Here is a 14,180-nt window from a genome sequence, read left to right as displayed (position 1 = left end):
CTTGGGGACTCCTGATAAGCTGGGTGACAGAGAGGCTATGAGACACTGACACTAGTTAGAGATACAGTACACAGACGGATAGCAGCGGATGTACGGTGAGCTTTCTGCCGCAGAGCGGCTAGCGTGGCGTCACCTAGGTGGGTGTTGCAAAATGGTGGTAGATGTGGTGTGAATGTAAAGTGCTTTGAGCACCTGGAAAAGCGCTACGTAAATTCAATTCATCATTATCGTCATCTTCAGTCTTTCTGCAGTACAAGGATGAGGTTTGGAGTCGCTGAAAACACATTTTATTTCATACCTTAGCAATGTTCATATTTACATCAAAGCGTACCAGTACCAGGCAGTACCAATACCAGCCAGTATTAATACCAATATCAATACCAGTCAGTACCAATATCAATACCAGTCAGTACCAATATCAATACCAGACCGTACCAATATCAATACCAGTCAGTACCAATATCAATACCAGACAGTATAAATACCAATATCAATACCAGTCAGTACCAATATCAATACCAGACAGTATAAATACCAATATCAATACCAGACAGTATAAATACCAATATCAATACCAGACAGTATAAATACCAATATCAATACCAGTCAGTACCAATATCAATACCAGTCAGTATAAATACCAATATCAATACCAGTCAGTACCAATATCAATACCAGACAGTACCAATATCAATACCAGACAGTATAAATACCAATATCAATACCAGTCAGTACCAATATCAATACCAGACAGTATAAATATCAATATCAATAACGGACAGTATAAATACCAATATCAATATCAGTCAGTATAAATACCAATATCAATACCAGCCAGTATAAATATCAATATCAATACCAGACAGTATAAATACCAATATCAATACCAGACAAGTATAAATACCAATATCAATACCAGACAGTATAAATACCAATATCAATATCAATACCAGTCAGTACCAATATCAATACCAGTCAGTACCATTACCAGTCAGTACCAATATCAATACCAGCCGGTATAAATATCAATATCAGCCAGTATAAATACCAATATCAATATCAGCCAGTATAAATACCAATATCAATACCAGCCAGTATAAATATCAATATCAATACCAGTCAGTACCAATATCAATATGAGTCAGTACCAATATCAATACCAGACATTTTAAATACCAATATCAATACCAATACCAGTCAGTACCAATATCGATACCAGACAGTATAAATACCAATATCAATATCAGTCAGTATAAATACCAATATCAATACCAGCCAGTATCAATATCAATACCAGTCAGTACCAATATCAATACCAGTCAGTACCAATACCAGTCGGTACCAATATCAATACCAGCCAGTATCAATATCAATACCAGTCAGTACCAATATCAATACCAGTCTGTACCAATATCAATAACTGCCAGTACCAATATCAATACCAGTCAGTACCAATACAAATACAAATATCAATATCAATACAAGTCAGTACCAATACCAATATCAATACAAGTCAGTACCAATACCAATATCAATACCAGTCAGTACAAATATCAATATCAATACCAGTCAGTACCAATACCAATATCAATACCAGCCAGTACCAATATCAATACCAGTCAGTACCAATATCAATACCAGTCAGTACCAATATCAATACCAGTCAGTACCAATATCAATACCAGTCAGTACCAATATCAATACCAGTCAGTACCAATATCAATACGAGACAGTACAAATATCAATACCAATACCAGTCAGTACCAATATCAATACCAGTCAGTACCAATATCAATACCAATACCAGTCAGTAACAATATCAATACCAGTCAGTAACAATATCAATACCAGTCAGTACCAATATCAATACCAGTCAGTACAAATATCAATATCAATACCAGTCAGTACCAATACCAATATCAATACCAGCCAGTACCAATATCAATACCAGTCAGTACCAATATCAATACCAGTCAGTACCAATATCAATACCAGTCAGTACCAATATCAATACCAGTCAGTACCAATATCAATACCAGTCAGTACCAATATCAATACTAGTCAGTACCAATATCAATACCAGTCAGTACCAATATCAATACCAGTCAGTACCAATACCAGTCAGTACAAATATCAATATCAATACCAGTCAGTACCAATATCAATACCAGTCAGTACCAATATCAATACCAGTCAGTACCAATATCAATATCAGTCAGTACCAATATCAATACCAGTCAGTACCAATACCAATACCATTCAGTACCAATGCTTGAAGGTACCAATACCAGTCAATACCAATACCAGTCAGTACCAACACCAGCCAGTCCATTTCTTTACAAATCCCCACTGACCCACCGATCAATGACAACACAAGGCCCAACCACAAGGCAGGCCGCTACAAGTCCTTACACAGAATACCACAAGACAATGGAAATATAAGACATTAAAACGGATAGATTTCATAGTAATTAAATAACAGTAGAGAAGAGGTGAATGAGGAGTTGTTTTGTACAGTACCATTGGAGCTGTAATGCTTTGCTGAGTATCATTTGTAAACAGAGACGGAGGGAGGGAGAGAGGGAAGACTCCAGGTCCATGTTGGTTTAGGGAGAGATCCACAGACGTTCCTCATTGTAATTGGTGGAGCCACAACTTTTTCCTAGCCATGTGACCTGACCAGGGAAAACTCAGGGTCCTAGTTACACACACACACACACACACACACACACACACACACACACACACACACACACACACACACACACACACACACACACACACACACACACACACACACACACACACACACACACAACCACGTTTCCGCAAGCAAACACTCATTCACACTCACACATGTTTCTCCATCACACACTAGCACACCACACACACACACACACACACACAATTCACTCTCACACCCTCTCAAAAGCACACACACACCTCATAAGTTAGTCTCGTCCCAGGTGGGGTCGTTCATAGTCTTTAAGACCCTCCTGACCACTTTCTCCAGATCTTTCCGTGCCCTCTGCTCCTCCTCCAGTGACCTCTTCATCTTCTTATTGTCCTGTTGAGGGGTCAAAGGTCAGTTTGAATATGCCACAAGCATTCAGTTGTAGTTTTACTACTTCAGCCGTCATAAAAGTGTAATGCCAGGTGTCGTAAGCGGTCATGAGCTGTCATAGAGCCGTTATAAGCCAGTGGGGTGGTGACACAGAGCGGACATTCACCTGTTTGAGCTCCTGTACCTCGTCCCTCAGGGCGTACACTACATCGTCAAGGCTCCTTCAACACAACACACAGGGTTAATACCATCCTAGAGGCAAATACATTACTATATACAGGGTCTTCAGAAAGTATTTAGACCCCTTGACTTTTACACATTTTGTTACATTTTAGAATAAGGCTGTAACGTATCAAATATGTACTTTTTTTATAGCAATTTACACACAATACCCCATAATGGCAAAGCGAAAACAGTCAAATGAATTAAAAATTCAAAGAGAAATACCGTATTTCAATAAGTATTCAGAACTTTTGCTATGAGACTCGAAACTGAGCTCAGGTGCATCCTGTTTCCGTTGATCATCCTTGAGATGTTTCTACAACATGATTGGAGTCCACCTGTGGTAAATTCAATTGATTGGACATGTCTATATAAGGTCCCACAGTTCACAGTGCATGTCAGAGCAAAAACCAAGCCATGAGGTCAAAGGAATTGTTCATAGAGCTCCGAGACAAGATTGTGCCAAGGCACAGATCTGGGGAAGACTCCCACAAAATGTCTGCAGCATTGAAGGTTCAAGAACACAGTGGCCTCCATCATTCTTAAATGGAAGAAGTTTGGAACCACCAAGACTCTTCCTAGAGCTGGCCGCCCGGCCAAACTGAGCAATCGAGGGAGAACGGCCTTGGTCAGGGAGGTGACCAAGAACCTGATGGTCACGCTGACAGAGCTCTAGAGTTCCTCTGTGAAATGGGAGAACCTTCCAGAAGGACAACCATCTCTGCAGCTCTCCACCAATCAGGCCTTTATGGTAGAGTGGCCAGACAGAAGCCACTCCTCACTAAAAGGCACCTAAAGACTCTCAGACCATGAGAAACAAGATTCACTGGCCTGATGTAACCAAGATTAACTCTTTGGCCTGAAAGCCAAGCATCACGTCTGGAGGAAACCTGGCACCATCCCTAAGGTGAAGCATGGTGGTGGCAGCATCATGCTGTAGGGATGTTTTTCAGCAGCAGGGACTGGGATACAAGGATCAAGGCAAAGATGAACGGAGCAAAGTACAGAGAAATCCTTGATGAAAACCTGCTCCAGAGCACTCAGGACCTCAGACTGTGGCGAAGGTTCACCTTCCAACAGGACAATGACCCTAAGCACACAGCCAAGACAACGCAGGAGTTGTCATGTTTTGTCTTAGATTGTCTTGTCATTTTGCTTTTCCCTCTGTTCATTTTCCCCCTGCTGGTCTTTTTAGGTTCGTTCCCCTTTTTCTCTCTCCCTTCCTCTCTCTCTTCTCTCTATCGTTCCGTTCCTGCTCCCAGCTGTTCCTATTCCCCTAATCAATCATTTAGTCTTCCCACACCTGTTCCTTATCTTTTCCCCTGATTAGAGTCCCTATTTCTTCCCTTGTTTTCCGTTCCTGTCCTGTCGGATCCTTGTCTATTGTTCACCGTGCTGTGTCTATGTATCGCCCTGTCGTGTCGTGTTTCCCTCAGATGCTGCGTGGTGAGCAGGTGTCTGAGTCTGCTACGTTCAAGTGCCTTCCCGAGGCAACCTGCAGTTCTTGATCAAGTCTCCAGTCTGTTCTCGTCATTACGAGTAGAATTATGCCTTTTGATTGTAAAGTTACTTTACTGGATTAAAGACTCTGTTTTCGCCAAGTCGCTTTTGGGTCCTCATTCACCTGCATAACAGAAGGATCCGACCAAAGAATGGACCCAGCGACTACAGATGCTCGTAACACTGCCGTCGAGATCCAAGGAGCCATGCTCGGCAGACATGAGCAGGAATTGTCTGCTGCTCGCCATGCCGTGGAGAACCTGGCCGCTCAGGTTTCCGACCTCTCTGGACAGTTCCAGAGTCTTCGTCTCGTGCCACCTGTTACTTCCTGGCCTGCCGAGCCTCCGGAACCTAGGGTTAATAACCCACCTTGCTACTCCGGGCAGCCCACGGAGTGCCGCTCCTTTCTCACCCAGTGTGATATTGTGTTCTCTCTCCAACCCAACACATACTCTAGCGAGAGAGCTCGGGTTGCTTACGTCATTTCACTCCTTACTGGCCAGGCTCGAGAGTGGGGCACAGCTGTCTGGGAGGCAAGGGCTGATTGTTCAAACAATTACCAGAACTTTAAAGAGGAGATGATTCGGGTTTTTGACCGTTCAGTTTTTGGTAGGGAGGCTTCTAGGGCCCTGGCTTCCCTATGCCAAGGTGATCGATCCATAACGGATTACTCTATAGAGTTTCGCACTCTTGCTGCCTCTAGTGACTGGAACGAGCCGGCGCTGCTCGCTCGTTTTCTGGAGGGACTCCACGCAGTGGTCAAAGATGAGATTCTCTCTCGGGAGGTTCCTTCCAGTGTGGACTCTTTGATTGCTCTCGCCATCCGCATAGAACGACGGGTAGATCTTCGTCACCAAGCTCGTGGAAGAGAGCTCGCGTCAACGGTGTTTCCCTGCTCCGCATCGCAACCATCTCCCTCCTCTGGCTCAGAGACTGAGCCCATGCAGCTGGGAGGTATTCGCATCTCGACCAAGGAGAGGGAACGGAGGATCACCAACCGCCTGTGCCTCTATTGCGGATTTGATGGACATTTTGTCAATTCATGTCCAGTAAAGGCCAGAGCTCATCAGTAAGCGGAGGGCTACTGGTGAGCGCTACTACTCAGGTCTCTTCATCTAGATCCTGTACTACTATGTCGGTCCATCTACGCTGGACCGGTTCGGGTGCTACATGCAGTGCCTTGATTGACTCTGGGGCTGAGGGTTGTTTCATGGACGAAGCATGGGCTCGGAAACATGACATTCCTTTCAGACAGTTAGACAAGCCTACGCCCATGTTTGCCTTAGATGGTAGTCATCTTCCCAGTATCAGATTTGAGACACTACCTTTAACTCTCACAGTATCTGGTAACCACAGTGAGACTATTTCTTTTTGATTTTTCGTTCACCTTTTACACCTGTTGTTTTGGGTCATCCCTGGCTAGTATGTCATAATCCTTCTATTAATTGGTCTAGTAATTCTATCCTATCCTGGAACGTTTCTTGTCATGTGAAGTGTTTAATGTCTGCCATCCCTCCCATTTCTTCTGTCCCCACTTCTCAGGAGGAACCTGGGCGATTTGACAGGAGTGCCGGAGGAATATCATGATCTGCGCACGGTCTTCAGTCGGTCCCGAGCCAACTCCCTTCCTCCTCACCGGTCGTATGATTGTAGTATTGATCTCCTTCCGGGGACCACTCCTCCTCGGGGTAGACTATACTCTCTGTCGGCTCCCGAACGTAAGACTCTCGAGGATTATTTATCTGTGTCTCTTGACGCCGGTACCATAGTGCCTTCTTCCTCTCCGGCCGGGGCGGGGTTCTTTTTTGTTAAGAAGAAGGACGGTACTCTGCGCCCCTGCGTGGATTATCGAGGGCTGAATGACATAACGGTTAAGAATCGTTATCCGCTTCCCCTTATGTCATCAGCCTTCGAGATTCTGCAGGGAGCCAGGTGCTTTACTAAGTTGGACCTTCGTAACGCTTACCATCTCGTGCGCATCAGAGAGGGGGACGAGTGGAAAACGGCGTTTAACACTCCGTTAGGGCATTTTGAGTACCGGGTTCTGCCGTTTGGTCTCGCCAATGCGCCAGCTGTTTTTCAGGCATTAGTTAATGATGTTCTGAGAGACATGCTGAACATCTTTGTTTTTGTCTATCTTGACGATATCCTGATTTTTTCACCGTCACTCGAGATTCATGTTCAGCACGTTCGACGTGTTCTACAGCGCCTTTTAGAGAATTGTCTCTACGTGAAGGCTGAGAAGTGCTCTTTTCATGTCTCCTCCGTTACTTTTCTCGGTTCCGTTATTTCCGCTGAAGGCATTCAGATGGATTCCGCTAAGGTCCAAGCTGTCAGTGATTGGCCCGTTCCAAGGTCACGTGTCGAGTTGCAGCGCTTTTTAGGTTTCGCTAATTTCTATCGGCGTTTCATTCGTAATTTCGGTCAAGTTGCTGCCCCTCTCACAGCTCTTACTTCTGTCAAGACGTGTTTTAAGTGGTCCGGTTCCGCCCAGGGAGCTTTTGATCTTCTAAAAGAACGTTTTACGTCCGCTCCTATCCTCGTTACTCCTGACGTCACTAGACAATTCATTGTCGAGGTTGACGCTTCAGAGGTAGGCGTGGGAGCCATTCTATCCCAGCGCTTCCAGTCTGACGATAAGGTTCATCCTTGCGCTTATTTTTCTCATCGCCTGTCGCCATCTGAACGCAACTATGATGTGGGTAACCGCGAACTGCTCGCCATCCGCTTAGCCCTAGGCGAATGGCGACAGTGGTTGGAGGGGGCGACCGTTCCTTTTGTCGTTTGGACAGACCATAAGAACCTTGAGTACATCCGTTCTGCCAAACGACTTAATGCCCGTCAAGCTCGTTGGGCGTTGTTTTTCGCTCGTTTCGAGTTTGTGATTTCTTACCGTCCGGGTAGCAAAAACACCAAGCCTGATGCCTTATCCCGTCTGTTTAGTTCTTCTGTGGCTTCTACTGATCCCGAGGGGATTCTTCCTTATGGGCGTGTTGTCGGGTTGACAGTCTGGGGAATTGAAAGACGGGTTAAGCAAGCACTCACGCACACTGCGTCGCCGCGCGCTTGTCCTAGTAACCTCCTTTTCGTTCCTGTTTCCACTCGTCTGGCTGTTCTTCAGTGGGCTCACTCTGCCAAGTTAGCTGGTCATCCCGGTGTTCGAGGCACTCTTGCGTCTATTCGCCAGCGCTTTTGGTGGCCGACTCAGGAGCGTGACACGCGCCGTTTCGTGGCTGCCTGTTAGGACTAACAGGTAACGGGTAACTCTCCTCCTGCCGGTCGTCTCAGACCGCTCCCCATTCCTTCTCGACCATGGTCTCACATCGCCCTAGACTTCATTACCGGTCTGCCTTTGTCTGCGGGGAAGACTGTGATTCTTACGGTTGTCGATAGGTTCTCTAAGGCGGCACATTTCATTCCCCTCGCTAAACTTCCTTCCGCTAAGGAGACGGCACAAATCATCATCGAGAATGTGTTCAGAATTCATGGCCTCCCGTTAGACGCCGTTTCAGACAGAGGCCCGCAATTCACGTCACAGTTTTGGAGGGAGTTCTGTCGTTTGATTGGTGCGTCCGTCAGTCTCTCTTCCGGGTTTCATCCCCAGTCTAACGGTCAAGCAGAGAGGGCCAATCAGACGATTGGTCGCATACTACGCAGCCTTTCTTTCAGAAACCCTGCGTCTTGGGCAGAACAGCTCCCCTGGGCAGAATACGCTCACAACTCGCTTCCTTCGTCTGCTACCGGGTTATCTCCGTTTCAGAGTAGTCTGGGTTACCAGCCTCCTCTGTTCTCATCCCAGCTTGCCGAGTCCAGCGTTCCCTCCGCTCAAGCGTTTGTCCAACGTTGTGAGCGCACCTGGAGGAGGGTGAGGTCTGCACTTTGCCGTTACAGGGCATAGACTGTGAGAGCCGCCAATAAACGCAGGATTAAGAGTCCAAGGTATTGTTGCGGCCAGAGAGTGTGGCTTTCCACTCGCAACCTTCCTCTTACGACAGCTTCTCGTAAGTTGACTCCGCGGTTCATTGGTCCGTTCCGTGTCTCCCAGGTCGTCAATCCTGTCGCTGTGCGACTGCTTCTTCCGCGACATCTTCGTCGCGTCCATCCTGTCTTCCATGTCTCCTGTGTCAAGCCCTTTCTTCGCACCCCGTTCGTCTTCCCTCCCCCCTCCCGTCCTTGTCGAGAGCGCACCTATTTACAAGGTACGTAGGATCATGGACATGCGTTCTCGGGGACGGGGTCACCAATACTTAGTGGATTGGGAGGGTTACGGACCTGAGGAGAGGAGTTGGGTTCCGTCTCGGGACGTGCTGGACCGTTCACTTATTGATGATTTCCTCCGTTGCCGCCAGGATTCCTCCTCGAGTGCGCCAGGAGGCGCTCGGTGAGTGGGGGGTACTGTCATGTTTTGTCTTAGATTGTCTTGTCGTTTTGCTTTTCCCTCTGTTCATTTTCCCCTGCTGGTCTTTTTAGGTTCGTTCCCTTTTTCTCTCTCCCTTCCTCTCTCTCTTCTCTCTATCGTTCCGTTCCTGCTCCCAGCTGTTCCTATTCCCCTAATCAATCATTTAGTCTTCCCACACCTGTTCCTTATCTTTTCCCCTGATTAGAGTCCCTATTTCTTCCCTTGTTTTCCGTTCCTGTCCTGTCGGATCCTTGTCTATTGTTCACCGTGCTGTGTCTATGTATCGCCCTGTCGTGTCGTGTTTCCCTCAGATGCTGCGTGGTGAGCAGGTGTCTGAGTCTGCTACGTTCAAGTGCCTTCCCGAGGCAACCTGCAGTTCTTGATCAAGTCTCCAGTCTGTTCTCGTCATTACGAGTAGAATTATGCCTTTTGATTGTAAAGTTACTTTACTGGATTAAAGACTCTGTTTTCGCCAAGTCGCTTTTGGGTCCTCATTCACCTGCATAACAGGAGTGGCTTCGGGAAAGTCTCTGAATGTCCTTGAATGGCCCAGCCAGAGCCCGGACTTGAACCTGATCGAACATCTCTGGAGAGACCTGAAAATAGCTGTGCAGAGAAGCTACGTATCCAACCTAGCAGAGCTTGATAGGATCTACAGAGAAGAATGGGTGAAACTCCCCAAATACAGGTGTGCCAAGCTTGTAGGGTCATACCCAAGAAGACTCAAGGTTGTAATTGCTGCCAAAGGTGCTTCTAGGGTCTGAATACTTATGTAAGTGAGATTTCAGTTTTTTGATATTTAATACATTAGCAAAAATGTCTAAAAACCTGTTTTTGCTTTGTCGTTATGGGTAAAGAATAAAAAAATAAGAATTTAGAATAAGGCTGTAACGTAACAAAATTTGGAAAAAGTCAAGGGGTCTGAATATTTTCTGAAGACACTATGTATGCACACAGTACTGCACTAGTCTACATACTAACTAGTACTTAATCGTTCAGAAACAGAAGCATTCTTATGAAAACACCATCCCACTTTCATTTGGGAATTTCCTCCAGCACATGACAACAGAAACTCTCAGAGGTGACCAAGATACTCATCCCTGACCACAGTTAAGAGGAGGAGGGGAGGAAGTGTGGGAGAGGAAGTAGGGATTAGGAGGAGGAGGAAGAACAAGAGGGAGAAGAGAAGGAGGACGGAAGGTGGAGGTCTTACTTCTCTCCGACTACAGTCTGTCCGTTGCTCGTGGTCTCCTCCACAATGATCTTCTCCTCTCCAGGGATGATGACTTGCAGCCCTGTGTCCCTCCGCATTGTCCCTGTTCCAAACACAACACAACATGCCTGATACGCTGATCCAAGGTAAGTTTGGACTTCCAACCCCTAATGGCTGAGGTTAGAATTGTGGAATCCTAGCTCTGTAACCTGATCCTAGATCTGTGCTTAAGCCAAGCGCAACGTCTACCCACAGTTTATCTCACATAAGTGATTGAGTTCCTGATTGGTGCTGATTTGTGATCGCCTACATGGTATCGGAAGCAAGATAGACACGACAGGACACAAACACAGGAGACGGTGGAGAAGCTGTGGGTTAGTTAGGCATACACAGAACCACGAGACACAACGACCGAGGAGGCAGAGGAGGCAGAGGAGCCAAGTTGGAGAGGAAGAGCAGAAGGAAGAAAAGAGAGAGAGAGGCACACTACATCCAGATCATCCTGATCCGTTCACCCCTCATTGGTTTTACCCCACCACACCGCTCTCTGTTGCAGACCAAAAACAACACGGTAACATCAAGCGTATATTCATGAGAGAAAAGACACCATTTTGTTCTCACATTTCCTGTTCCGATGGTTCAGCCTGGAGCCTTGTTGACAGTGACATCCAACACAGTGAAATAATGTGTGCTTCTGACAAAACACCCAAAATACCAACAGCTAACAAATGACAGATTTATTCAAAACTCAATGATACAGCGTTTGGGAACTCTTGTCATATACATCAATCTGTATATATATAACAAATACTCTGTAGGTGCCGTTTGTAGGTAGGTCAATAGGTAAGACATTTTGATCACAGGTGTGGGACAGGTCATATACAGCATTGGAAAGCACAGAGGACACAGTTGGACATCGCAGTCCCCCTGCCTCTCTGTTTTCATTATTTTCTTTTTTAAAACCGCAGTCACAAAGCAGAACACAAAACATGAGGACAGTCCTATTCTTAGCTCAAATACTCATATAACAACTGTTTGGCTTCTTATTTTCTTCCATTTGCATCCACTATGTACAAAAGAGACACGTGTCCATTCTTTTTTTGTTCATGTCCACCTGTCTTGATGAATAAGTACCGCACACGGCTGCTCCCGCAAGACTAGGTTTCTCTTTCCGTTGACACTATCTGAACACGGAAATGGTAGATTTACACAATGGATGAGTTGTACTGTACTGGCACATCTATGGCAAGCATGATAACTAGGCCACACCATACAGTATGATGTCATACACACACACACACACTGGGGGTAGTAGGCCGGTAAGCGGGGGGTACAGAAACAGAACTGGTCATATTGAACACATTTCAATGCTCTGCCACAGAGATTGTGCAAAAATGTATCCCAACAAACCCAAGCTCAATATCCAGTGTAAATTCAACTTTAGTGATGCCAGTTCAACAGAGAGAGAGCGAGAGAGAGAGAGAGAGAGAGAGAGAGAGAGAGAGAGAGAGAGAGAGAGAGAGAGAGAGAGAGAGACACAGAGAGAGACACAGAGAGAGACACAGAGAGACAGAGAGAGAGAGAGAGACTAAGTTCACCCAAATCAGTTGTAAACATTTACATTACACAGTGAAATAAAATAATTTAAAAATCACATACGTTATACAAAATAATTTACGGACCATAAACAAATCATTTTTATAAATATATAAATAACACAAACCAGTATATTCCATATATTGTAACAATAACAGCGGGGAGAGAGGAATCACAAAAATAGCTATTAGCGCACGGAAGACCAAGGCAGGATATGTGGTAAAGGATATTGGTGTTGTTTGAAACAAATGTTTCCTACTTGGGACACAAGAGACTGGACCTGCCAGGTTTGATGACACTGGCATTGAAGACTGTGAGCCTCTGCTTAGGGCCTGGAGTTTTTACTGGTCCTACAAGACGCTACAGTTGAGTTTTGAACACAGATTTGTGTCCTAGAACACAGAGGCTTGACTGTTTCATTTAATCCACAGAACTCTAATTTCGTCATCCTTTGAGTAGTATGACCAATGGTTACCTTGACTAATTCATTGGGGTTTCTAAAAACAGACTTCCATGTTGGCTTGTAGGCAGTAGATTTTGTTGATACAAACTCTAAACTCTAAACACTCAAGTCTGACGCCCGGGTCTCAGTGAGGTCCGGAACGCATGCTAAAGACAACCCCCTAAAAAAATGTTTTTTTTGGCTGTTGAAGGAATATTGTAGTGCATCTCGTAATGGGGAAAAATCTGAGGCTAAGAGTTGAAATCGTCACCCTGGGAATGAACCATACATGCTGTTTAGAAAGAGTAGAACAGGCATCTCATATCCTATACAATATCCTATTAATACCTATATACTAGAAATACTACTGATGATGCTGTATTTGCTTGGCATGCTGTGTCCTGTGTGTAAAATACAGCAGGGGGTACTGAAACAGTGGTAAGAGCCATAAGACAGTCATAGTAATACCAAAAAGATATAATGAATTAATTGGATGTCATATGGAAATGTCAAAGGTCACCAAGACATTTGCATGCTACTGTTATATATGTGGGAACAGGAGTTAAGATAGAGAATATGTTCGATAGAATACACTCCTTCCTGAATCACATCTGAATATCAGACACAGAGTCCCCATCGCTCCCTACCTGCACCCCCCCAGTCTCGTCCCCCCCCACCCCCAACAACCTCCACAAACTACCTCTGTCATAACCCCACACCCCCCTTCACAGGGTTCCCAACACGTCAGGGCTAAACATAGGAAGGAGGTACATTCAAGGACAAATGAACAGACACTACCTGACACAAGCTACCTCATAACTACGGAAAGAGAGGAGGCACAACTAAAACAGGGGAGAGTGGTCAAGGCAACAGGGAGATTTTCACACAAAGAGAAGGACAATCCAAAAAACGGAACAACAACAAATAAAAAATTTATATAAATAAAAAGACAATACAATTAAATAATTTAAATAAATAAAATAAATAAATAAAACCCTTAAAAATCCTTTTGTTTTGTTGTAGACCACAGGTTAAAAGCGCGCTGTACTGTGCTGTATAGCGCGGTAAGGTACGGCGACGGTAGTTTTGGGGGTTTAGTTCTGGTGAGAGATGCAGCTCTTACGCGACACTGAGCCCATCCTGTAACTGTGGGTCGTCCACACAGAGTCGTAGTCAGAGTCCTCCGACAGGTCTGAGCCAGTCACGTCAGGCCGTGACACGCTGCTACGGTGGCCTGGAGAGTCCACACAGGACCGGTCCAAGTCCCCCAGCACGTGGTTGTGCATCAGGTCAGTGCCCTGCCAGGCTGATGGGGGGGGGGCGCAATGTTGATGACGAGGGTAAACCATAATCAATGAGGAGTGGATGGAGAGGGATGAACGATGGAGAATTCATAATAAAATGTAACAGAATGATAGTGAGGGGAACAAACATCCCCAGCAAACAAATGGTGAAAGATAAAGAAAACGGGGAACGAACGTCAACGGAAGATTGAAGGAGTGAAGAGAGAGAGACAGACAGAAAAGAGAGAGAAACTGTTAGAAAGAGAAGTACTAACGGCAGGGTTAAGGAGAGCATTGGACAACTGTGATCAAAGAATGACAAGAGGCAACATGACCTGATGAGTGTGTGAAGGTGTGTGTGTTCTTACTGGAGTTGAGGGTCTGTCTGGTCTTGGCGCTGGTACAGTAAGCTTCTATCACCTTTAAGATCTGAGCATCTTCCTCTAGAGCTGCTGTACCTG

General features: G+C 45.4%; 1 protein-coding gene across 3 annotated transcripts in view; it reads right to left on the bottom strand.

The window, feature by feature from the left end:
• Window positions 1-271: 271 nt before the first annotated feature.
• Window positions 272-14,180, bottom strand: part of arhgef7a (Rho guanine nucleotide exchange factor (GEF) 7a) — a 45,284-nt gene continuing 31,375 nt past the window's right edge. The window contains exons 18-22 of one of the 3 annotated variants that reach the window (XM_046364136.1): window positions 14,088-14,177; window positions 13,560-13,742; window positions 10,399-10,501; window positions 3,231-3,285; window positions 272-3,067 (exon numbers count right to left, since the gene is read on the bottom strand). In XM_046364136.1, coding sequence (XP_046220092.1) covers window positions 2,945-3,067; window positions 3,231-3,285; window positions 10,399-10,501; window positions 13,560-13,742; window positions 14,088-14,177 — 554 coding nt within the window. In that variant the 3' untranslated portion in view covers window positions 272-2,944. Of the gene's footprint in view, window positions 3,068-3,230; window positions 3,286-10,398; window positions 10,502-13,129; window positions 13,743-14,087; window positions 14,178-14,180 lie in introns of those variants that run through there. The other 2 variants (XM_046364134.1, XM_046364135.1) reach the window with 2 other exon arrangements.

The sequence above is a fragment of the Oncorhynchus gorbuscha genome, linkage group LG01, assembly GCF_021184085.1.
Source record: "Oncorhynchus gorbuscha isolate QuinsamMale2020 ecotype Even-year linkage group LG01, OgorEven_v1.0, whole genome shotgun sequence".
Lineage (NCBI taxonomy): Eukaryota > Metazoa > Chordata > Actinopteri > Salmoniformes > Salmonidae > Oncorhynchus > Oncorhynchus gorbuscha.
This window is presented reverse-complemented; position numbering and strand designations above follow the sequence as displayed.